Here is a 26,190-nt window from a genome sequence, read left to right as displayed (position 1 = left end):
AATATCTGGTTGGTAGGGACAGATGCACTGCCGTCACCTAGTGGCATCACGTTACAACAGTAAACTGCCTCCGCCACAGAGCAGCCTGTCTGTGCCAGTATCGTGTTCACTGTTCGATGACACCGCTCTGATATTATATTACCAGAAGGAACGTTGGCACAACGATATTTGACTGCCATGCCCCAGCAACTGGTAAACCCACTGAAGACAGAACTATGGAAGCTGCCAGCATTGCCAGTCAGCAGCTCCTTGGGTGCTCCACACTCAAAAAACACAGATTCCAGTTGTTCAAAAACACTCCTGGTGTCTTGATGTCTGATTCTCCTCCAGATGGCGTAACATGATGGGCTACACTCAATGAGAGTCATGTAGTGTTGATTTCTGACATGATAGATGTCCATGCTAACTCTGGTGTTGATTTCTGACATGACAGATGTCCATGCTAACTCTGCCCCAAATCTCTGAGGTCCCCAAAACCCCCTTTTGCCACCTCTCGGGTACCGGATCAATAGATTGGCATCCTTGGCACCCACGAACGACATTGCGTGCCTGCTGCCATTGAACTGTTGGGTATAGTCTTCTGCAGCAGTATCATGTGCACCTAACACCTGGATGTCCGCTGGTTTCATGAATTTTGTCTTGCTCAGAAACAGCGACAGCAGCCCCACACACTGGTTGAACATTCTCAAGACAAAGCCATCTCTTCGGTACTCGAGTTAGTGCATCGGCCTTGTTCTCGAAAAAGGACACAAGTTTAACATCAAGATGCGTAAGTTAATCATTGACGATGGTTTTCAACATCTCTAGGTGTCTGCAAATCAGGATTTCACTAGATGCTTTAGTATTCACACGTGCTTTTCCACAATTCAGTGACACACAGTCCTCGAGTCATTTATGAGAGCCAATACCTTCATCTTCCAGGAGAAAGCGAGATTTAACCCTTTGACGACAGCATCCAGCTCTGCAAGATTGATGTGGGAGCAGTCGTTTCGTCATACCCAACACGCATCTTCTATGATGTCTCCGTTCACTTCTAAAGCAGCTCCCAGTGCAAGAGAACTCGCATCCACCCAAAGAGTAGCTTCTTCTCCTGCTACATCCCATCGTCCTCCTGCCAGATCAGACCTCTACACCCACTTCCGTGTCTCCGTGAGCTTGGAGTGCAACTTAGGGTCAGTAATCTCATTGTCCCATGAAGTTGTGGCCTCATTGGCATGCCTGTTCATGTAAGATGCCACTGCTCTCAGCCAGACGCACACAGGCAGATGACTTGTCAACTGTCCACAGAGAGAGAACATGATGTGCCTTGTCAGTTTCTTGGGCATATTATTGACATCATTGTCACACCTCCAGAAGAGACCGTGGTGCTCCTCCCAGACACTGATGTCAAGCATATGGACTCCTTCTGACATGTGCTCGGCCATTTTGCAGGTCTGGCCATGTAGTACAGGTAGGCAGCCCCGCCCAGGGAAGTACTACCGCCAGGGTTACAGGAGACTCAAGGAATAGCCTGGGTTCCATTTTCTCTCCTAGGCCTTGGTAGCTGGGTTCACATCTTTCTGCCTCACACGCCGGAGGGCATCAAGCTGCCCTCTTTACACAACACACACATCAACATAATATTACATTACCTTAAACCAGCTATCCTCTCTCCAAAAAACACCGATCTTGTCATTACATATCACACGTCCCTGTTCTCCCCCCCATAAAAAGAACCATGGCTGCTGCTATACTGGGAATCAGTGCGGTGGTTTCTCGGGTGACCACCACCAGCAGGGCTGAGTTGTCTGCACAGGGCCATCCCGGTCGTCATCAAGCGACTGTTCCACCTCCAGTGTTGCGGCATGCTAAATCTGCTCGTCAGTGCAGTAAAATTTTCTTTTGCAATATTAGGGGACTTCACTCCAACATCAACTCTGTTCAAAATTTCCTCCAGTTTGAATCCCCTGATCTGCCATTTCTGACAGAAACACAAATAAGCTCCACCTCTGATTTAGCTAGATTTAATTTTCCTGGTTATATCTTGATTCAAAATTTCAGACCCAAGGGAGGCGTATGTTGCCTTGCTAAATTAGAAATTGCCCTGGAGGAGATTACTAAATTTAATTGTCCTTGTTTCGACTATTCCATATACAAAAATTCTTTGGGTAAAATTAAGTATTTCTGTTGTGTTTATCGTTCCCCTAATGCCCCTTCAGAGCCGAGTTTATTAGACTCTCTGTCTTCACAACTAAGTGTCCTCAACATTAATACTGCATCAGAAATTACTATTCTGGGTGATTTGAAAGACCATAATGTCGAATGGCTCACTTATTCACCCAGAACTGATGACTCTGGTCTTGAATATGAGCTACTTGCAGACTCATTTAATCTCACCCAGTTAGTCAGTCAACCTACCCGTGTACCATACAACCCCGATCGAAATCCCCACCTATTGGACTTGTTTCTAACAACCAATTCAGATAATTATAATGTCGAAGTGAAGTACCCCCTCGGATCCTCGGATCACTGTCTGATTCAAGCCACCAGTTTCACACCTACCTCACCCTTCTGCACTGAACATGTTGTGATGACTAAGTGGCACTACGACAGGGCAGACTGGGAGGGACTTCAAAATTTTCTCATGGATGTTCCTTGGACCTTCTTTTTCTCCCATGATGCAAATTCCACATTGGGCCACATACAGGATTTCATTAAAGTCAGCATGAAAACATTCATTCCCCATCATAGTTACAGAAAAAGATGTAATTCTCCTAAATGGTTTGACCACAATTGCGCTAGAGTAACAGAACATAAAACAATAGCCTATAACACTTATACAAGGACCAAAACCAAAGAAGCCTTTAACTATTAGAAAAATATCAGAAACCATGCCAAAACTATTATCAATCTTTCTAAATAAAACTTTCTACATAGACAAGCTAACAAACTACTAAACAATCCAAATGATAACAAAATATTCTGGTCAACCCTTAATTCATTCAAAACTAACTTCACTACCACCTCTTCCATTCCACCGTTACAGTCTCCAAATGGAAATCTAGTAAGTGACCCACACAGAAAAGCCAACCTTCTTGTTGACATTTTTTCAACAAACTCAACCCTAAATTCAGAAAATCATATTATTTCTGTACTTGATTTTGATTCCCCTCAAATTCCTTCTTTCATGATTCACACCAGATTTGTACAAGCCGTATTACAGAATCTATCAGCAGACAAAGCCACTGGTCCAGATGAATTTCCTTCAATAGTACTTAAAAATTGCTCCTCAAGTTGGCTTCTGTATTAGCAAAATTTTTCCGCTTATCCATCTGTATCTTAATTTTTCCAGCCCCATGGAAAGAAGCAAGTATCCATCCTGTTCCTAAAAACGGGGCAACTTCTGATCCATCAAACTATAAACCAATTGCAATAACTTCCGTTCTCGGTAAAGTTTTTGAGACACTAATTAACAAACACATAGTCAAGCATCTAGAAATCAATAAATTGATCAATGATCGGCAGTATGGATTTAGACAGGAACGTTCAACTGTAGATATTCTTTAGCCTTCTTACCCATCAGATTAAAAAAACAATAGACCAACACGGTGATACACACACAGTAGCACTTGATATTTCAAAAGCATTTGACAGAGTATGGCACCAGGCCTTATTGTCTAAGATGTCACACGATGGCCTTGCATCACTGGTTCCTCTAATTTCTTCTTACCTTCATAGTAGAAAAATATGGGTCATGGTAGAAGGAATTTATTTTCAGTTTCATTCCATAAATGCTGGCGTACCTCAGGGATCAGTTTTGCCACAAACCCTCTTTCTCATTCATATAAATGACCTCCTATCTGTCACGCACAACCCAATACACTCTTATGCTGATGACTCGACCGTTCATAGTTCTTTCACATTTAGTACCTCCTTTACACAATTTGATATTATAAATTCCCAAATAAACGCAGCAATTTCTCTGAACCAGGACCTTTCTAAATTTAATCAATGGGGACAAAAAAATCTGGTCTCATTTAATGCTCAGAAAACTAAATACATTAATTTCTCCAATAGAAAGAATCCCTCAGACTCTCACATAGTTTTAAATGATGTCAGTATTCCCATATCCACTACAATTGATATCCTAGGTGTTACTCTAAACCCCAACCTAAACTGGACAGCTTATGTTAAAGCCCTTGCCAAAAATACTTCTAAAAAACTGGGACTTATGCACAGAGTTCGTGAGTTCTTCACTGACGAGCAGATGGCCACAATATACAAAAGTCATGTGCGTTCTCAGATCAAATACTGTTCATCACTGTGGAGTGGATGTGGATTGGTTGCATTGAGGCAATTGGACAAAATTCAAAATAAAGCCATTAAATTAATCAATATATCCTGCCATAATGCAGGACCTTCCTCCGTTATCAGTATGTAGAGATGTTGGTTCTTTAGCACTATTTTATCGATATTTTTACCATATGTGCTCTAACGAACTGGCTTCAATTGTGCCTCCCCTTCACATTTTCTCCCGAAATTCTCGGGCAGCTGGGAGCGCCCATGAACTCACACTCTCTCCCACAATGCAGAACCACTGCTTATCAAAATTCATTTATCCCCAGAACTATAGTACTACTTTCTGGAATTCACTTCCTGGGAGTTGCTTTCCACATACATTTAATCCTTTCGATTTTAAATCCAATTGTTATAAGTATTTTATGAATAGAGGATGCCTTTTGGCACATGGACTTATTTTTTTTTAGTTTGTTTTTCCTTCCTCCATTCATTATCAAAAAAAAAAAAAAAGTAATGATTCAGGTGACTCTCAACCTCCGCCGCAGATGCTATGCTTTCATTCACTAGTATGTCTTCCAGACATAGCGAGATGGCGCAGATAATCCTCTCATCCCAGCTCAGCATGGTGCCCAGGACCTTCTTCAAGATGAGAGGTACAATGTTCAGTCCAAAGCCCAGTCTTGTAATGCAATAAAGTCTTCTCAGAATTACCACCTTCTGGCTCGACCATAACGATGGGTGAACGTGAATTTGCATGTAGGCCTTGCTTAAATCCATGAGAGTGACCCTCTGTCCACACCTGCGGCACTCCCTAATTTTTTCTGTGCAGGCGTCTACTTCCACTATGTGCACATTGAGATAAGAGTTCAGTTTATGGAAATCTAGTACTGGGCGCACCTTTTTCTTATGATGTTGCACGATTGCCATCAGAGGAATGGTTCCTTTCACTGGCCCGTGGATACTTTCATCATACTGAACAAGCCATCCATCCTTGATACACTGACACATTTCGTTCTCACATTCCTGACGAACCTCTCGAGGCACCCTGTACTCTGAGACAGTATTCATTAGCCGTGACAGCCCTGTGCCACCACACCACTTCCACAACATCGTCCATGTGCATGCTTTCACATCGTATGTCACTTTAACCCGCCCCATCCCGTCGACGTATGGGTACGTTGCAACGATTTGCATTTGCCAGTCCCGGTGACGTACCAGTACGTCGTGCAATTGCAAGGTCGCTAATTTGCACGATTTTCAATTTTCACACGTGATTTTTTGTATGTATACATGGGACACCTTCCTCTATTCCTGTACAAGATACCAAGCAGGGACAATGCCTTACACTGCATAACCTCCCCCCTCCCTCCCTCACGACATTGTCTTGGCAAAGGACCTGTTACCAGTGACTTGGCTAGTAAAGTTATTCAGGGCCAGAGTGATTCCCCAATCGATGACAATGTGGAGGACAATGTTTACATAGCATTAGAAGAAGAAACAGCCAGAAATAATGATCAGGTAGTGTGGCAAAAATAGGTCAGGTATGGTGATTAGTTAGTGAGTGAAACAATGCTTATAATGCCTTTATTACTGCTTGAAAACCAATATACTGTCATACCACATATACATTCGTACCAAGTAAATAAATAAATACCGTTTATGAGTGGATAAAATAGTTACCCTCCCATAGAACTCGTTTTCTTTGGTGCCAGCATGTTAGAAAACCCACTCAGGTAAGGAGGAACTCCTACCTGGATTGGGCACTTTAAACCTCAGGTGAGCGATTTCTCTATGAATTTTTGATGTTTCTCACCAAAAGCGAAGGTTTTAGCCAAAAAAAAAAAATTTCGAAAATACCTCGGGACTGGGGGATGTCGGAGGTGCGGAAAACCTCGGGACGTGACGGGTTAAAGTCCTTCTTGTCGATGGCAGTAGTTGCCGCCGGTGCCAAAGCCTCGGAATCCTTGATACCGAACCATACATCGTTTGGGGAGCGCACTGTCACACCATGTAGGGCTCTTACACCACTCATGCTTAGAATGAAGCTGAAGTTAGACAGCTTAGAAGGCACCACAAGCACGCTCACACTCACAAATGCTCCTGAAGACAACTGAACTTGTACCTCGCCCATCCCCATACACACATAATGCTCACCGCTCACCGTCATCACGCTAACATCCTCTCTCATCCAGCGGGAGCACATAGGGGCATGAACAATACACTTAGTACAGCAAGTGTCAACCAAGGCATCACAGTTCATTCTATCAACGGATAATTGAACCACCGGCAGAGCGCCACTCACTGAGACTCTGGAGAGGAGGCTGACACTAATGCCACCTCTCCCAAGTCATTTCTCGGGCACGATGAAGCGAAGTGACCAGGCAACCCTAGGTTGAAGCAGTCACGCTCTTGTGTCCTCAATGCCTGCAACGTCCAGCCAGACAATCACAAGCGTAGTAGTTTGGCTGATTACAAACCCGACACAGCACACCAGCAAATGCCGCAGTTGCCCTGTGTGGTTGCTGATTGAAGCTGGCACGTAGAGTTATAGCCCCAGCACCGACGTTTTCCTCTGCCAGAACGGCTCGTGCACGGTTCAGAATCTGGTTAACATTCATGTCTTCAAGGCATGAACCAACTCTCAGAATTTGGCAAGCAGAGTCAGGAAGGCCGGCCACAAAAGCACAACTCAGGCCGGCATCAGGCATTCCTCCAAATAGTGCAGCCAGGCGGAATAGGTTAGCCAAACACATTGACTGACTCACCATCACGAAGTCTGCGTGCGACAAACTGCTCGTAGGCAACAAACTTGTCTGCAGCAAAACAGAAATGAGTACTGCCTTTATCTTGTCAGAACTTCCTTAGTCTACGTTGCTGAGTTGCTGATACATGAAGAATGCTCCCCCCGTAAGTTGAAGTGGCACGACAGTGTGTAGCTCAATGATCCCTCGCATCCGGCACACAAGCCCCAGTTTCTCGAGCCACTCAGCTACTGTTTGTGATGCGCCAGCAAACTTAAATATCAAGCAGAGGTCCATGACAAGGTTGTCCAAACGAACTGCAGGTTCTTCATACTTCGTCATTAGTTGCTGGTAAGTGCCTAGATAGCTAGTAGCAGGGACTAGTTGTAGGTAGAGGGAGACAAACAACTCTCTTGCTCGCTTTAATCCAACTAAATAACTAAAACTGGGTCATCAACTTGTCACGTTGGTCTTGGGACTTCGAAGCTCCAACCAGCTAAACAACAACTGGCATAACAACTCGTCACGTTAGTCTTGAAGCTTTGAAGCTCACACTGAATAATGTACAAGAATAAATGAGTCATGAAAAATAGCAAACACACACTCTCACATGCACACTATGGCACGCACACACACACACGCACACACATGCACACACACACATGCACACTACACTTCTTCCGTCACGTAAATAATTCATTTCCATGTCTGCCCTCCCGTCTTCCTATTTCTCTCATCCTTCCTCTAGATTATTCGTCTTCTATCCAGTTCGGTTGGCTCTGTACTGAGTGACAAGCCTAATTGTATCCCGTGACTCAGGAAACCATTTACAATGCCGTGTTGTAACCACATACCCAAAGAACAAATTGAATGGAACATGCAATGGCGCCCCTATTAAGTTGGTGAAGAAACAAATGCGGCATCCATCCAGGAAACAAAGCTGTCAAATGCAAGGTGACATTGGTTCACTACTCTGTAGGGGCAGTTATTGCTTATGGTTGATACATCATCACGATCATACAGATTATGGTTGATCAGCAACAACAGTCAGCTACAACAGGATTAAGTCAAGGAGTTTTTGTTTCATCAGCTCTTTTTTTACAGACTCCTATCATCCTTTTTCACTCTCATCATAGCAGTATTTCATTTTTGTTTCTTGACTGTCGGCATTTCAATGACCACTGCTTTTCAGAACTATCCCCTTGCAATCTTCCTCCATTACGGCAGGCGCGTCTCGCCTGTCTGCCAGTGCAGTCTCATTTCTTTTCTGACAAAACTTTTTAATGCAAAAATTAACTGTTACACTCTGTTGTTCATGCATGCAATAGTTCAGCTTTGCAACTGTCTGCCTCACTCTCTATATCCCTTTATCTATGACACGCAGTCTTTTAAACAGAATTTTCCAGGCATCTGCAAAGGAATGGAACATAAATTTGACCCTATTTTGTCCATTTTTTCTTCTTCGAAAAAGCTATTTCTTGTGAACCGTTAAGATTTAGTCCTTTCTTCCCTACATGAAAAAGTTAAGAACAGAAATGGACTGAAGGCAGATCTTTGACGCAGTTCCATTTTCACCTGAAACCATTCTGTGTAATAAAAAAAAATAATATTAATAATAATAATAATAAAAATTATAGTAAAATGAGTAATCAAAGTTGTCCCTAACTCAGAATTTCCATAAATAAACTTACTAGCTTTGTAGGTGCAGCTCTTTTTCTCGAACCCAAACAAACTACCTTCTCACGCACATTGTCTTATGTTTTCTCCAGATTAACAAATCCAGAGAATATCTTTTTATTCCCTTCCAAGTTCCTTTACTGTAACTCTCTCTCTCTCTCTCTCTCTCTCTCTCTCTCTCTCTCTCTCTCTCTCTCTTTCCTTCTCTCTCTCTCTCTCTCTCTCTCTCTCTCTCTCTCTCTCTCTCTTTCTGATCATAAAATGTATGCTGTGTAATGGTTGCATTTCTAATTACAAGATACATGATTATGAAGGTGAGTCAAGCCATGTGTGTGTAAAGCAAGTCATTGGTAGCATATACAGTAATTGTGTGTTTCAGGTTCGTGGCGACGGAGTGCTGAACCTGGGGCATCTACAGAGCGCCTTCATCGTGCTGGCGCTGGGCCTGTTTGCTGCCTCTCTCACCCTGATGCTGGAGCACCAAGTCTAACCTAGATTAACCAAACCCTAGCTCTTCCACCACCCTGCCTCACGCTAACCCTCCTTCGACCATGCCTCTCATCCCAATCTTCCCACCACCCTGCCTAACAAGACCCCTCGCTCCAAGCTTCCTCATGCCAATTCTCCCTCCACCCTGCCTCACTCCAGCCTTCCCATCGCCCAGTCTCATCCTAGCACTCCCTCCACTCTGTCTCACCCCAGCATTCCCTTCACCCTATTTCACCTCGGCTTTCCCTCTACCCTGCCTCGCCACAGACTCCCTCTGTTGTGCTACACCGTAGTACTTCCTGCACCCTACCTCACCCCAGCCTCCTTCCACTTTACATCACCGTTACTGTCCCTCCTTTCTGTTTCACCCCAGTCCTACTTCCACGCTCATTCACCCCACCTTACCTCCACACTCATTCACCCCAACCCCAACTTTATCCTGCCAATCATCAGTACTCCTCTCACTCTGCCTCACCCAGCTTCTCCCTCCACACTGCCTCACCCCACTCTCCCTCCACCCTGCCTCACCCCACTCTCCCTTGGCCTCCATCCTAAATTATCCCACTTCGCTCTCCACCCTAAATTAATCCACCTCTCCCTCTACCGTGCCTTACCCCAGTCCTCCCTACACCCTACCTCATCTCACCCCTCCCACCACCCTACTGAGTCCCTCCAAACTTCCTCACCCCAGCCCTCTTTCCAGCCTGCCTCACCCCAGACCTTCGTACAGTTTGTCTCATCCCAACCCTTTCTTCCTCTGGCCTGCAGTTCATTTCGCCTTTCCATTCTGCCATAATCCTTAATAAAGGCCTGTAGATTATTTATAATTTTTCTTGGCTTACTTCAATATATCTATCCATCTATCTATCTATCTACCTTTCTGTCTATTTATCCATCTATATCCGTCTATCTATCTGTCTATTTATCTATCTATATCTATCCATCTATATCCATCTATCTATCTGTCTATTTATCTATCTATCTATCTATATCTGTATCTATATCTATTATCTATCTATCTATATATGAAATATTAAAATTCATCATACCTCTAAAGGCTGCATTTTTTGTCAGATGTTATGCCAGTATCCATACTAACCTTGTCACATTCATCCCTACTGAACCTCCTCTTCCTGCATAGGTATGTCCAACTCCCACCATTTATTACATGCCTACTGCCACTGTTGTTGACCATCCACATATGCTGGAAATTGTATCATTTAAATGGGAGGACATTATTTGAATGTGCTCTAGTTTCCAACAAATTGTTAAATAAAGAGGGTACCAGAATGCATCCTTGTCGTGATTCCCCACAATGGTTGAAAGGAGGGTCTGTATCTCATTCCGTTGGTGTGCAATATGGGGCAGGACAATGGCTACATCGGCCAAGGGCTCGAGACCGTAGCTCAAGGAGACTACATTGTCTATCACCATTACCTTGCCTCCTGAGCCGGCCAAAGCCCCGGGTCGTACACCACCATCGTCCTCAACCCAACAGCACTGCCAGCAGGTGGAACCAAATAATGTTACGTAGAGTGTGGTAGGTGGGGGCGCTCACCATCCGCTCACTCGATGTAGTGCTGCTCTCGGGGGTGTGCCCTTTCCTCTCCAGCCTTCTTTCCTTCCATTCTCTTCTGTCTTTCCTTCATTCTTTCCTTGTCCTTCTGGCTATGGGTGACTTTACGCTCCCTCTTCTGTCTTTCTTTCCTTCATTCTTTCCACTTTCTTCAGCCTGTGGGTGACTCTACACTGAGTGACAGGCCAAATGGTTTCCTGTGCAGCAGGAAACCATTTACTATGCTGGGTGGTAACTGTCACGAATCAAATTCGCGACATTTCCCTTTTGTGAGAAGCCACGAACTATTAGTGGAAAACTCACCGCGTATCGTTCACTTAACCGCTCATTTGGACGGAAGCCTTGTCAAATCAATTTTTCATTGTCATATGTGATCGTCTTTGTGTGAGGCATTAGTGCTTCCGCTGAGCGATTTGTTTTGGGCGCGTTTCGCTCACTCAACCGCTAAAAAAATGCGGCCTATTGCTCCCATTTCTTTCTCACGAGTTTGCTCAGTCGAGTGTTTGCTCTGACGGAGAGAGGTTCTGTGCTCCAGCAGTGTGAGAGGTCAACCCAAGCTCCACAAGACCACAGCTCCAAGCTCCCACCCTTGGTGATACACAGCATTCATTGTCTAGTATTTCCTTTTTGTATTTTCCTAGTTTTAAGAGCTTAGTTAAGGTGTTTTTCCTAGGCGTAAGAATTTAGCTCGAGTGTGTGAGTGAGTACGATCTCTTTATTTGAATTCATTTGAAGCGTAACGTTAAATTTATTTTTGTAATCAATAAATTTAACAGTTCTTTTCCATGAGCTTAATGTAATGTAAACTCTTGTTTCATTTCTCCACAATTAAGCTTATTTTCCATATAACTCCTAGCTTGCATAAACGTTTTGCTATTCATAACTGGTACTTAGGCCAGTCTTGTGTATTAAACTTAAAATCCGTTGTACCTCCTAGGAGTTAACTATCAGCAAGAACCTGATATTATTAGTATTAGTTATTTATTGTCAAGGGTGAAGTAACTTTCTCCAGAGGCTAACAGTACTAAAAAAAAAGCAATTGAGTTATTTGTCTCTGCTGTGTACTATTGAGAAAGTTTATAAATTCTCGTTCTGAGAATCGTGCGAAGCAAGTCAGCGTAAAGTAATCGTTGCTTGATGTAGCAAGACAATCATTGTCTCTGCTCTGCAATATTATTGAATATTATTATCAATTAAATAATATTTAGCATTTATTTAAAAAAAAACATGATATTATAAAAATCCTGTGACAGTAACCATATAAGCAAATTTTGGCACCTGGTGGTTTAGTGCGTAATTATTCCTCTCCAGTCGGATTGAGCCAGTGAAGATTTATATCCAAGGGATGGTTGGGGTTGATTGCTCATGTAATGCCACTCAGGGACTCTCATCTTAAATGTCGGGACCAGCTGCCTAGCCCCGGGCTCCTGCGCTCCTCATGGGGCAATGTAGGATTGGATGATGGATGGGTGGATGGATAAAATGAGTTAGATTTAATGGGGATGATTATGAAGAGATGAATATGCAAGAAACAGGATTGTGTCCGGAGCACAACTTAGATTGGTATTCATTGACTGGAGAAGGTGAAGGATTGTGTAAGAGGGTTCAGATGGAAGGATAGGAGGAGTAGAAGTAGATGTTGTTTCTGCAAGAGACTCCTCCAACACCAGGCCTCCCGGTGTGCATTTAAAATCGTCTGCATTTACCCACTTTGTGTGTGTGTGCTTGACTCTGGGCATAGGCTTCACAGCCTGCTCTCAAGGCCCAGTAGTCCTCCTGCATACCATACGCCTCTACATGTCACCACTTCGGCGCTAACATCCACCGTCCATATTGAATACATGTTAGGGCTGTCTCATACAGTACTGGTGTATTGGTGTTAGTGGGGGTATTTTAATGACAAGTCGGCGGGTCTTCTGGTAGATCAGTAAAGTCTGCATTACATGAAATTCAAATCCTTAAACTGTTCCCTGTCCCAGCAGAGATTTGAACCAGGGTCCGGTAGGACTGCAGGTCACCTCTCTACCGATTGAGCCACCGCATGCACCCACTTTATATCTATAGTTGACAATTCCTGTATTCCAAACTTGTTTCCCTGTCGTGTTATCACACGGTGTGGGGCCGTGAATTTGTCATCCAATTTAGAGGTGCGCATATACGAATGGGCATATATCAGATTTCCAGTATTGACACTGATAAGTGAGGCAGACTTATGCTGGCTTTGCACCATGCTTTCTTGAGACAAAGCCAGATTTGCTTGTACATACCGATGTATTTTCTGCAAAGTTGACATTTTCATGTTTACATAGTGCAGCAGCAGATGAAATCCCGTCCTGAATAGAGATGATGATGATGATGATGATGATGAGAGAGAGAGAGAGAGAGTAAAGGCCTGAAGATTAATCCTGGCTAGTGTCATTATGGATGAAGGCGGATTAAGGCGCCCCGGACTAATCCACTCAAGCCGAGTCTGACAGCTCTCCTGCCTTTGTTCTGAACACCTATGGTTCAACAGGGCGTGATCTACAACTGTGTCCCCTTTCGATCGGAAATGCTCCGGAATGCTGAGGCCCAGGTCCTTTGTTATGAAAAGCTCCTGCCTAATTCCCTGGACATCAGTCACAGATGATGGTGTCACTAGGAAACAACACCTATTCACGTTCCTTGAGACTGAACAAAATGTGCAGAGAGGAGGCTTTTCACCAGAGGTGTGCACCACAAACGAAAATTCAGTTCTGGAACACAAATCCACAAACTCAATAAATTGTCCTCCACAACCGCAAATCCACAAAATTCTTGAAATTTACAGTTCCACAAATGCAAAAACACAATGCAAACCATTAATAAATAGAACTATAGTTAGAGTAATAGTAAAATAAAAGTAAAGTATAGATTTCATTTATTATAATTATTAGTATATTAGACTGTTTTTTTCCGCAAAACAAGGGCAAATCCTTCACTGCTGTAAATATATGAATTACGTTACTGTCTGAGCAAGAGCGAGCGCAACTTGCTTCAGCCGAAACTCATTTAGGAGTGTTAAACAATGTCCAGTTTGGGCTGTAAAAAAAGAATCCCTCACCATTTGGGGAGATCTCTGTAGGCCACTATAGTACAGGTTGGAGTGTAAAAAAGTATCCCTCATCATCTGGGGAGATCGGTGTAGTATCCCTCACCATTTGGGGAGATTTCTATAGGTTACTATAGTACAGGCTGGAGTGTAAAAAGGCACCGTATCCCTCACCATTTGGGGAAATCTCTGTGGGCTAGTATCGCCATTTAGGAGATCTCTAACAGCATTGACCCACCTAGTCTCTTCGACGTATGGGTACGTTGCAACGATTTTCATTTGCCAGTCCCGGCGACGTACCGGTATGTCGTGCAATTGCAAAGTGCATAATTTTGACAATTTTCAAATTTCGCGCTTGATTTGCGGTACGTATCCTTGCATGACCTTCCCCTACCTGCCACCAGGCGGGGACACTCGGCAACACCGCGCAACCCGCCACTCATCCACTCACCTGGTAGCAACAGTCCTGCTCAGACATGGCTAAGAGAGGTCTCTCAGAGGGCGAAATTCAAGCCACCCTGGACGCCTTTACAGGCGACAGTGATTCCTCACTAGATGAAGAGGTTGTGGATATAGATTATGTGCAGCCAGAGGAGGAAGAAACCACCAGCAGTGACGAAGAAGTTCCGTCTCACAGGAAGCGGCAGTACGTGACTTACCGTGCTGCTAGAGAGGGCCAGCAGGCCAAGAAGCCACATGCAACATCCTATGCCTATCCCCAATGTGATTTGGAACCAGATTTGGATGACGAGGACGAGGACGAGGACGGAGTCGTGGGACGTGCTGCCACGTGGTATGGACGTGAGGTAATCACTCATCGTGGCCCAGAGTGCACACCACGTTGGACGAGCAGGTATGGTCCTAGTATTTTGTTTGGGGAGTTAGGAAGTGCTGTGGAGGGAGTGGGGAGTGAAAGGAAAAGTACAGGGAGGATTAGGGAAAGTGAGAGTGATGTGAGTGAGTCATTGCTCTCCCTAGGTAATATGAGGCGGCGTAGTATATCACGTGGGCGAGTGCGGGTGCATTCAGTATCACGTGGGGTTGTGAGGGAGGGGGAAGGTGGGGAGGAACCACTCCCAAGCACGTCTTATGCTCCCCAATATCCCCTAACACATGGTCGAGCTAGGGTGCGTGAGAAAGCCCGTGGTGTTGTCATGGAGGGGGAAGGTGGGGAGGAACCACTCCCCAGCACGTCTTCTGCTCCCCAATATTCCACTACTTCATCCCCACAGCCCCCTAATGTTCCTCAAGGCCGTAAGGGTAAGGGAAAGGGAAAGGGTAAAGGCAGAGGGAAGAGGAGTGACAGTGGGGAAGCCCTTCACACTCCTTCTCCCCCACCTCCCCCACCAGGATCTCCTCCCCACCCAGACGAAGGCGGTGTTGGGGATGATGAGGACGAGAGATTTGTGGGATGGAATTGGGAGGATGGGAGTGATTTTTCTCCCCTCATTCACCCCTTCACTGAGCAGGGGCGCTCTGGCTGCATCTCTCCCGGAATTCACCGTAATTCCACCAGGTTTGATTTTTTCCACCTGTTTTTTAGTGAGGAATTTGTGGAGCAGATTGTATACCAAACCAACCTTTTTGCAAGCACCCAGCGCCTTGAGAGTGAAAGATTGGGAACAAGGAGTAGGCATTCTATCATATATGATTACCCTGTCTCCCTTTCAGAAATGTTCCTGTTTTTTGCCCTGGTCCTTTTGATGGGTATTATACGAAAGAACAGAATTCCTGCTTACTGGACAAGGGACCCTGTTATGTTTACCCCAATATTTGGGCAAGTGAAGAGCCGTAATCAGTTTCAACAAATTCTAAGTCGCCTCCATTTCTATGATGCTCATGATCCTGCAAATGTGAACGACACTGATAAAATGAGGCGAATTAGGTTGGTCTTTGATCACCTGAGGCAAACCTTTCGTTCCTCATTCTATCCCTATAGAGACCTCGTCATAGACGAGAGTCTCGTGTTGTGGAGAGGCAATATTTCATTTAGGCAGTATATACCCAGCAAAAGGCACCGTTTTGGGTTCAAGATCTTTGTTATGTGCGACTGTAGGACTGGATACGTGCAAGACATAGTCTTGTACACCGGTGCACAGACAGACATAATAGAAGATCGAAGTATTGGACTGTCGGGAGCAGGGGTAAAGACGATGACCTTCATCGTGGTCATGTCCTCTACCTGGACAACTGGTACACTAGCCCTCTTCTCGCTCGTTATCTTCACACGCATGAAACGGGAGTCTGTGGAACCGTGAAGGTGAACCGGTGTCATATGGCCAAGGTAGGGCGGAAGCTTGCAGGGAATGAGGTTGTCTTCTTCAAAGTCAACAACATCCTTGCAGCTGTATGGAACCACAATAGAGAAGTAAGCCTCTTGTCAACAGGTTCACCTCCCCTTGATGCACCGTACTGATTCAGTTGATTACCGTAGCGAGAACAGGCGTCATATTTGGAAACCTGAGTGTGTCATGGACTATAACATAAACATGCGCCTCGTGGACCAGTCAGACTCATGATATCGACGGTAGAGTGTGCCAGGACCACGATGAAGTGGTATAAGAAACTGTTCTTTCACTTGCTAGACATCACTGCTCTGAATTGCCACCACCTTCACGCCATGACAACAAGAGTTCAGGAAACCTTTGAAGGGTTTCTGAGGGAGCTCACAAGAAAGATGTTTGCACGTTATGCTGTAGAAAGGCCCTAACATCGCACCCGCACTGCCCCTATTGCCCAAACTCCCCTGAGAATATCCGGCCGCCATTTCCCCACTCCTATCCCTCCCCAGCCAAAAAGACCTAGGCCCCAACGCAGGTGTCACGTGTGTAGCAATTCCCGGGTGAGACTAACGACACAGAGGAAGGACACCCGCTATGAGTGCGTGGAGTGTGACGTGGGTCTCTGTATTCAGCCATGTTTCAGCGAATATCACACCTTGATGCAATTCTGATACGGTGTGAATGTGACAGGACGCTGAAACTATGAAGTAAATGCGACAGACAGACGCTCAGTGAAATTATCAGTCATGTTGATCTCCAAATATTAGTATAAAGTGCATACGGGTATAACATAAGTGCAAAAATTGTATGTAAGTGTATAAATATGCTGTAAGTGGAAACATACATAGCGAGGGTTTTATGATGCGATATTCTGTCGCTCAGTGCAATAAATACGGCCCATAATTATATAATTATTATTATTGGAAATGCTTACAGGTATAATATAAGTTCAAATGATTGGAAGTGCTGAAATATATTCTAAGTCAAAATATTCATAGCGTGTGTATAGAGATGCGATATCCTGACGCTCAGTTGAATGAATAAGGCCCGTAATATTGAAAATAGAAGTCAACAAGTGGGAAAGTGTGTAATATATGTGAAGAATTAGTATATAAGTGTTTGAGTATTATGTTGGTCGAAACATTCATTGCGAGGGTAATTTCATGTGATATTCTCACGCTCACTTGAATAAATAATGCCAGTAAGTATGTACAGTGCAGTATAGGGGTGTAAACGTGTGTAATGTAAGTGGGAAAGTATAATTGAAGTGAATAAATAAAGTAGAAGATGAAACACGAGTGTTTGAGATCGTGGTTGCTACGTTAATATGCACTAGCATACCGCTAAATGCCCTCGTAATGAATGTAGGCTAAATGATTGAAAACATTTACAGTGGTGGAGGAAAGGTTCTATGTAAAGGGAAAAATAATAGGAAAGTGATAAAACAATTGGGTATGTTGAAATACGAGTCATAGCGAGTGCGCTTACTAAGCTGATGTGCGCTAAACTTATGCTGCATGTCATCATAATGAATGAAAACATCTGAAAACACTTTGTAACAATCCGCCGCGTGGTTATCTAGTTACGGGGCGGACTCCACATTTGGTGTAAGGTAAAGACAAGAAACAGAGTGGAACTTAACTATACTTTAATATTAAACCTTACACTATAAAAAGTACCTAACAACATTATGACAAGTAACAAGGTTAATAACAAAGATTAAAGTTATAACACAAACAGTAGTTACTGCACAAAGAACAAGACAAATAGATCAGGTAGTTAAGCAAACGGACAAAGGGAAACAGTTACAGGCAAGATATAGAATTATATGATATACAAATAATACAAAATTGATATACACCCTCTTCCACGTCACAAGGTCACCGAGCACTGTTACCGTGAGGGAGGTGAATGGGGCGGTGTAAACCCACTCAGGGAGGAGGAACACTGTCAGCCGTTAATAGTGTGAGTCTGCCTTCTCTGACTGAAGCAGCGGTATATATATCCCCATGGGTGAAGCCCGGCTTGTTTCACCTAGCCGTGTGGGGCTCCGAGGCGGTGATCCAATCGTAACAAGGGAGCCCAGCACTCCAGTAGTTTAGTGGGGGCGTCACAACTTACAAACAGTTGTAATTGGTAAAATGTCATTGAAACAGAAGTATACAAGTAGAAGAAATGATATGTTGACTGATACAAGAAACTTAGCATATAGCATGTTACGACTCGGACCTAACTCGCTATGCTTGCGCAATGGTACAATGCTTATTTTTCATATATATGTGTCTGAAATCCATTATATTGTTACTGTTATTGTTTATTAGTTCAAATTCAATAAATATAGAGGTGTTGTGTGTTGTTTCTCCCAGTATTCCTTACCATAGAAAATGTGAGCGCCTGGCACGTCCATAAAAGAATATGATACCTGGCGCGGGAGACCTCACCTGTTCCGTCCACTTATAGACCATGGTAAGCCCTTTCTTGGTGATTTTCCTTCGTTTCTCAACCTAAGCGGAAGTTTGAGCCAAAAAATTTTTTTTCCAAAAAGGCTCGGGACTGGGGGATGTCGAAGGTGCAGAAAACCTCAGGACGTGACGGGTTAACATTAATATTATCAGTTATAATCTAGTATGCTGAAATCAAGTTTAGTTCCACAAAATCATTACCAAAAATAAGACTTTCCTTTTATAACAAGACAGTTGCCTGTGGAAAGCTCCCGTCTGCCGAAGTTTCTATGTTATATAAAATATATTTCGCTTATCCAACCTATATGAAAATGATCTGTGATGGATGGTGTACACTTATATCACTCAGTTGTTAGCTGCTTGACTGGAGTGATCAGCAATACATAGATTGGGCCAATATTTTATTACCATTCTTGACCCAGTTTTCGAAAAAAAAAGGTATATTTATATATCGGTTGAAACAGGGATGTGTCATGTCTCCATGGTTGTTCAATCTGTACATGGATGGGATAATAAAAGAGGTACAAGGTAGGGTAGTGGATGTTGGAGTGGCCCTGGTGAGAGAGGATAGTGTTTGGAAACTTCCAGTACTGTTGTTTGCAGATGATACTATGTTGTTGAGTGAAGACGAAGGGGAGCTGCAAGGCTTGGTGGATGAGTTTGGGAGAGTGTGTAAGAAACGGAATCTAAAGGTGAATGTAGGGAAGAGTAAAGTGATGGTCTTTGAGAGAGGTGAAGTCAGTGAATGTACAGCGAGGTTGGATGGTGAGGAATTGGAAAATGTGAGTACGTTTAAGTACTTGGGTAGTGTGGTGAGTAAGGATGGAGGTTTGGAGGGTGAAGTGCTTGAAAGGGTACAGCAGGGAAGAAAGGTTGCTGGTTCTTTGAAAGCAGTGATAAGAAACATGGAAGTGAGCATGGAAGTGAAAAGTTACTACATGACAGTATTGTGATACCAACTCTAACGTACGAAAGTGAAGCTTGGACGTTGTTGGAGGGACACAAGTCAAGAGTGAGAGCAGTGGAAATGAGTTATTTAAGAGGAGCCTGTGGAGTCACATGGAGAGACAGGCTGACGAATGAGGATATAAAGGAGCTTTGTGGTGTTGATGTGGATGTGCTAGGAAGCGTTATGAGGAACACACTGAGGTGGTTTGGCCATGTGGAGAGGATGGAGGGTGAAAGACTGACGAAGAGAGTGTATGTGAGTGAGGTGGAGGGGGGAAGAGGGAGAGGGAGGCCGAGGATGAGATGGGGGGATGGGGTGGATAGGTATATGAGAGAGGGGGGTGTGAGTTGGGAGCATGGCAGTGAAATGGCGGGGGACAGGGGGACTTGGAGGCGATTTGTTTGTGGCCACCCGAAACTCGATTGAGGCGTCTGGCAATACTCTCCATTTACTCATCCATTCAAACACATTCATTCACATCTTAGCCCCAAAGGGGAGAACGAACAGATCTTCACCGCACCACACCGCACAAGGGTCAACTGCGCAATTCAATCAGTGACATCCGCAGCAGGGCCCGACAGCAGAACTGGTTTACCCCTGCCACATCATAACAGACCCATCCCCTTACCCGCACCTGACCTGACTAGCTGATCAGACCAAATGTGGGAGAATATCCCCTCAGGGCTGCGTCATCACTTATTTATTCACAATTTCTCTCCATTTATTTCTGTCACGCACAGCCACTCTTCCTTGCTCAACAGACATCCCTCTCGCATCCAGTGCTCTCTTCACACTGTCCATCCATCTTATTCGTGGTCTTCCTCTCAGCCTTACACCTCTCACATCAGGTCTAGTTATCTTTTTCACCAATCGCTCATTATCCATTCTCTCCATATGCCCAAACCATCGCAACACCCTCTGCTCAACTCTACCAGCCATCTCCCGAACAACTCCAGTTCTCCTTCGCACTTCATCATTTCGCACCCGATCCATACGCGTCACTCCACACATACTCCTCAGACACCTCATCTCCATTACATTCAAACTTTTCCTCTCTGCTACACCCATATTCCATGTTTCAGCCCCATATAATGCAGGCGGTACCACAACACCCTCATACAGCCTTCACTTTACATGGATTCTAAGCGAACGACAGTTAAACACTTTTTTCATTCCTCCCAGCACCTTTCCTACTTCATTTATTCTAAACTTCACTTCTGCATCTATTCTTCCATCCACAGCAACATGTGACCTTAGATATTTAAGACAATCTACCTCCTCAAGCAACTCACCATTCAAAATTATATTCATCCCCCTACCATGTATCAACCTCGTACACTTCATCACTTTACTCTTATTCTCATTTACTTTCAAATTCCTCCTTTCACTCACCCTTCCAAACTCCTCTACCAACTGTCTCAATCTCTCCTCTGAATCAGTCACCAGTGCAGTATTATCTGCAAACAGCAGCTGCTTCAGATTCCAATCTCCACCATCAACATTTACCAGACTCAGACCACCTAAAACTCTTGCATTCACCTCCCTTACAACACCATCCATGTAAATATTAAACAACCAAGGCGACATCACACATCCCTGTCGGGAAACCAATCACTCACAGCATTTCCCACTCTTACACATGCTCTACCATTTACATAAAAACTTTTCACCCCTTTTATTTACATAAAAACTTTTCACCCCTTTTATTTACATAAAAACTTTTCACCCCTTTTAGTAACCTACCATCAAGTCCATACAATCTTAAAACAGTCCACAAAGCCTCCCTATCAGCTCTATCATACGCTTTCTCTAAATCCATAAATGCCCAAAACACATTTTTGCCTTTCGCTAAATACTTTTCACACACTTGTCTCACAGCAAACACCTGATCAACGCATCCCCTCCCTCTCCTAAAGCCACACTGCTCATCACTAATCACTCCCTCTGTACCCTCTCTAACTCTCATAATTAACACTCTACCATACACCTTACCTACAACACTCAACAGACTTATACCCCTAAAGCTAGTACATTCATACTTATCACCCTTGCCTTTATACAACGGGACCACACAAGCACTTGCCCAGTCAATTGGCACCATACCTTTTTCAAAGCACACATTCAACAATCTTACTAACCAGTCAACAATAGTCCTTCCACCACCCTTCAGGCATTCCACAGCACACCCATCTATACCTGCAGCTTTCCCTGTTTTCATCTCCTTTACTGCCTTCTCCACTTCCTCCTTCGTGATCAAAGAATCATTCAACTCTCCCAACACATTTATTCCTTGCACCCTTCCGTGCACCACAATCTCAGCCACCCTTTCCTCCTCTACATTTAACAATCTTTCAAAATACTCTGCCCATCTCTTCCTTACTGCATCCATCTCAATTAACATCCATTCATCCTCTGCTTTTACTCGTTCTTCCTTCCCAGACTCTCCCTTTCGCACCCTTTTCACCTCCTTCCAAAACATTTTCTTATTCTGTTGAAAATTCTCTGTCAGCCGCCTACCCCACCTCTCATCTGCTGCCACTTTAGGATCACGCACAGCCCTTCTCGCTCTATTCCTCTTTTCCTTATACCTTTCATATGACATCTCATCCTTCCTCTGCAGCCACACTTCATATGCACGTCTCTTCTCGGCCACAGCCATACTTACTTCCTCGCACCACCATTCACTTCCTTTTCTTACACCACCACCCATACGTCTCACACCACACACCTCTTCTGCATGCACCACCACAGCACTCTTAAACAAGCATATATATATATATATATATATATATATATATATATATATATATATATATATATATATATATATATATATATATATATATATGCTTGTACGTACGTACGTATGTATAAAACCATTACTGCCAGGAATCGGTCCAATGTATGGCCGTTTCAACCCGGTGTCGGAAAACAATGTTTTATTTATATATCGGCCCAACACAAGTTCTACATCAATTGGCCCGATATAAACAGAATATTATGGCCAGGAATCGGTCCAGTGCATGGTTGCCGTTTTTCCTTAGTTCCATTATATGCCAGTGCCGGCCCATCATTTCGGTGTTTGCTGGGTACGTTTCGATTCATGTAAGTATGTACTGCTGTATCAGACTTATTCATAACCATTACAGAACCATCTGTTAGACAGCATTGGTTATGTATCAGACCTTTAAAGGCAAAACTGCATATCTGGTTATCTTCTCTTTTTACAAATTGACAGACCACCTTTGAATTACCTTGAACTGAGCTGAACATCATTCATGTCTTTGTTGAATAGTGATATTCAGCACAATACAAGGTGATTTAAAGGTGGTTTTGCAGCTTATAAAAAGTTTGTGATAAGTCTGCTTACGTCTTGCGGCTCTCAACCATCTGCAGTTTATATTTTTGGTTCTTTGTTAAAGCATGTCTGGTATATGTTGCACACATGATTCTACTGGACAGACTGCCAGGCATGTATAGGAGTCAAATAGTTTGAAATAATAACAATAATAATAAAAAAAAAAAATGGCTTAGCATAGGAAGGAGGAAAAAGTACAAACGACGCAAAATCAATATTTACTTTACCACACTAATAACGAAGCATCTGTTGAACTACAAAGAAAACACGGAGTTTTGCCTAGTCAAAATTCGTTTAATGAATGTAATTTGCCCTGCAAATACGAGTATCAGGAAGATAGTCATCAGTGGTACTGCGGGCGGTGGAAGAAAAATCGGAAATATAAGGGGAAAATCCAGTGCAAATTCACTGTTTCGAATAATAATAATAATAATAATAATAATAAAACCAACTGTTTATCAGAAAAGTTATAATACAATGCATAATTTTCTAATTTTCAAGTAACAAGAGAATATTGAAGATCATCGATCGACTAAACATTTTTGGTTTCATTGTTCTCTACCTAAACTTAAATTAACTTAAAAACTGTAAAATTTATATATACATATATATATATATATATATATATATATATATATATATATATATATATATATATATAGAGAGAGAGAGAGAGAGAGAGAGAGAGAGAGAGAGAGAGAGAGAGGCAAGCATTAAACACAGCTGGAAATGGCTTGAAAAAGGTTTGACTATATAGACCTAATTCAGGTATATGCTGGCATTGACAACAATGTTCTGTTTCAGTTCTGGTTTGCCAGAATTGCAATGGAAAAGTATTATATGTATCAAGCCAATGCAGGTCACATGCGATTTGCCGCAACCCGGCGGTACCGATACTAATCCGGAATGAGCCGATATTGGCCCAATAACCTCATGTTAGCTGAGTAGTGGCCATGTAATTGACCTACGGAAGACGTGCATTTACATTTTGTTGGTGAAATATACTGTGTATCTCATAAAGTGATAGATTTGGCTATAAATTATGTGAAAATAACGTGCAAGTAAGAAAGAGAACATCTCATGCACCTAAGTTAGCACAAAATGTAGCAAAATGCAACACGAGGTTAGGAACATGTGCATTTACATTTTATTGGTGAAATATGCTGTGTATCTCATAAAGTGATAGAGTTGGTTATGTTTTACGTGAAAAAACAGTGAAAGACTGACCCACGTGTTCGTTAGGAAGAGTACTTGTCATACACCTGAGTTAGCACAAAGGTAGCGAAATGCAACGTGAGGTTAGGAACACGTGCATTTACATTTTATTGGTGAAATATACTGTAATTCTCAAACAATGATGGACTTGGTTATGTGTAATGTGAAATAAAAGTGTAAACACTGCAGCGTGTTCTCGTAAGGGAAACACCCTCTGCCACACCTTGTGCACACGGGTAGGGGCTATGGAATACGTGCATTTACATTTTAGTGGTGAAATGTACTGCATATCTCATAATAATGATAGATTTGGTTATGTGTAATGTGCCAAGTAAATGAAAGAGATAACCATGTACTCGTGGCCTCCACCTGTGCGCTAAGTTAGGTGTAGCAGACGATGTTTTTCAAGGACATGCACATATATCATGAATCCTTGCGTTGTGCCAGTGTTGAGCAAAGTTCTTGGCTGGCTGTGAATAAAATATCTTGACTCCTTTATTTCAGCTCACACCCCTAGCACAGCATTCTACTACATTGTGCTTTGACAGCAATTCACTCTCCAGTTGGCTTGCAATGACATCAGTCTTGCAGAGATGAAATGTGGGTTGGCACCACACCAGTGGCAGAAGATCCTTGACGAGGTTGAGTCGGAGAGTGACATCGAGAGCAACCGTGCAAGGGTGGAGGAGGTTGAGCTGACACTATCTGCTCAGCAAGTGGAGTTGCCCTGCCGCATTCCTTCGCGTGAGGCCACACCACCATCATTGGCTGGCTTCACCGAAACCTCCCCACCTCTAGGACCTGCCGGTCCCACCGCTCTCTTCGTTGACTCCCAGTCCCCAGGCCCCTCTGCCCTCTGTGGTGAGCCAGTGTCGCCAGAAGCCAGGCCATCGTTCGTTGTGATGGCTCCTCCACCTGGTTCTGCTGTGCAGGATGCTACTGTGACATCCTTGCTGGCCAGGCCGAGGAGACTGGTTTCCCCAGAGCCCTCTGTCTCATCCTCGTCCTCGTCCGAGGTGTCCCCTCCCAGACGAGGGTGTTGTGATCTGCTGCCTGGACACGGGGGGCGTCCAAGGGGTCGGAGGGTAAGCCAAAGGGTGTTGATAGGCCGACCCTCTCCCACCGCTGCTGAAGAGGATCCTGAGTGGAGCAGTGGTTCGTTCACACCGAACCACGGGCCATTCACTGGCTCCCTAGGGATCAAGGTGGATATTCCAACAACTCCCCTGCAGTTCTTCCAGATCTTTTTCATGCAGGAGTTGTTGCCATACCTCATCACGGAAACCAACCGGTATGTCACATTCCTGGGAACTCAGCTGGATGCCTGGTTCTCCTGCAATGAAGAGGAGATGGCGAAGTTCCTGGGGTTATACCTTTTCATGGGGGTCATGCACATGTCAACCATCATTCACTGTTGGAGGAGCTCTGAGCTACACGACTACCGTAGGGTCCGGCAGGCGATGAGTGGAAGCGCTTCACCACCATCCTCAAGCAGTTCCACATCTTCAACTTGCTCGCTATACCCCGGGACAACCAAGATCGGTTCATCCAAGTTTCCACGGTCATGGAGTACCTCCTTCAGTGGTTCCAGTCAGAGTACCAACCTGAGGAGCAGCTCAGCCTGGATGAGGGATCTTTGGGGTGGAAGGGCCGGTTTTCTTTCCGTGTGTACAACCCCCAGAAGCTCACCAAGTATTCCTTCAAGTTATACATGTTGGCTTAGTCATCCTCAGGCTACATCTGGAACCTCGAGGTCTACACAGGGGTGCAGCGGACCTTTGAGAACACCGTGTGGGGCCTCTTGGAACCGTTGACGGACCAGGGCTATAAGTTGTTCATGGACAACAACTACAATTTTGAAGCCTTGTGCGAATGACTCTTCACTGCAGGCTTTTACGTGTATGGGATCCTACGGCTGCCTAGAGGAATACCACACCAGCTGCAGGCCATCACCAAGGCTAAGAGCCTGCCTGAGGGGGACATGGCATACAGGCACAAGGACAATGTGCTAGTGCTGCTGTGGAAGGACAATCACACTATGAACATGGTGTCCACCTTCCACACTGCCAACACCATTCTGAAGAGGGTTCAAG

At 44.0% G+C, this 26,190-nt stretch overlaps 1 protein-coding gene across 1 annotated transcript in view; it reads left to right on the top strand.

Annotated features, from left to right (window-relative positions):
- Positions 1-25,973, top strand: part of LOC145397973 (uncharacterized) — a 327,146-nt gene extending 301,173 nt beyond the window's left edge. The window contains exons 6-8 of the mRNA XM_080270948.1: positions 9,076-9,180; positions 24,646-25,419; positions 25,821-25,973. Coding sequence (XP_080127074.1) covers positions 9,076-9,180; positions 24,646-25,419; positions 25,821-25,973 — 1,032 coding nt within the window. The remainder of the gene's footprint in view (positions 1-9,075; positions 9,181-24,645; positions 25,420-25,820) is intronic.
- The last annotated feature ends 217 nt before the right edge of the window (positions 25,974-26,190 follow it).

Source organism: Coenobita brevimanus, chromosome 44 (genome assembly GCF_032717465.1).
Source record: "Coenobita brevimanus isolate Jiangsu-jjx chromosome 44, ASM3271746v2, whole genome shotgun sequence".
Lineage (NCBI taxonomy): Eukaryota > Metazoa > Arthropoda > Malacostraca > Decapoda > Coenobitidae > Coenobita > Coenobita brevimanus.
This window is presented reverse-complemented; position numbering and strand designations above follow the sequence as displayed.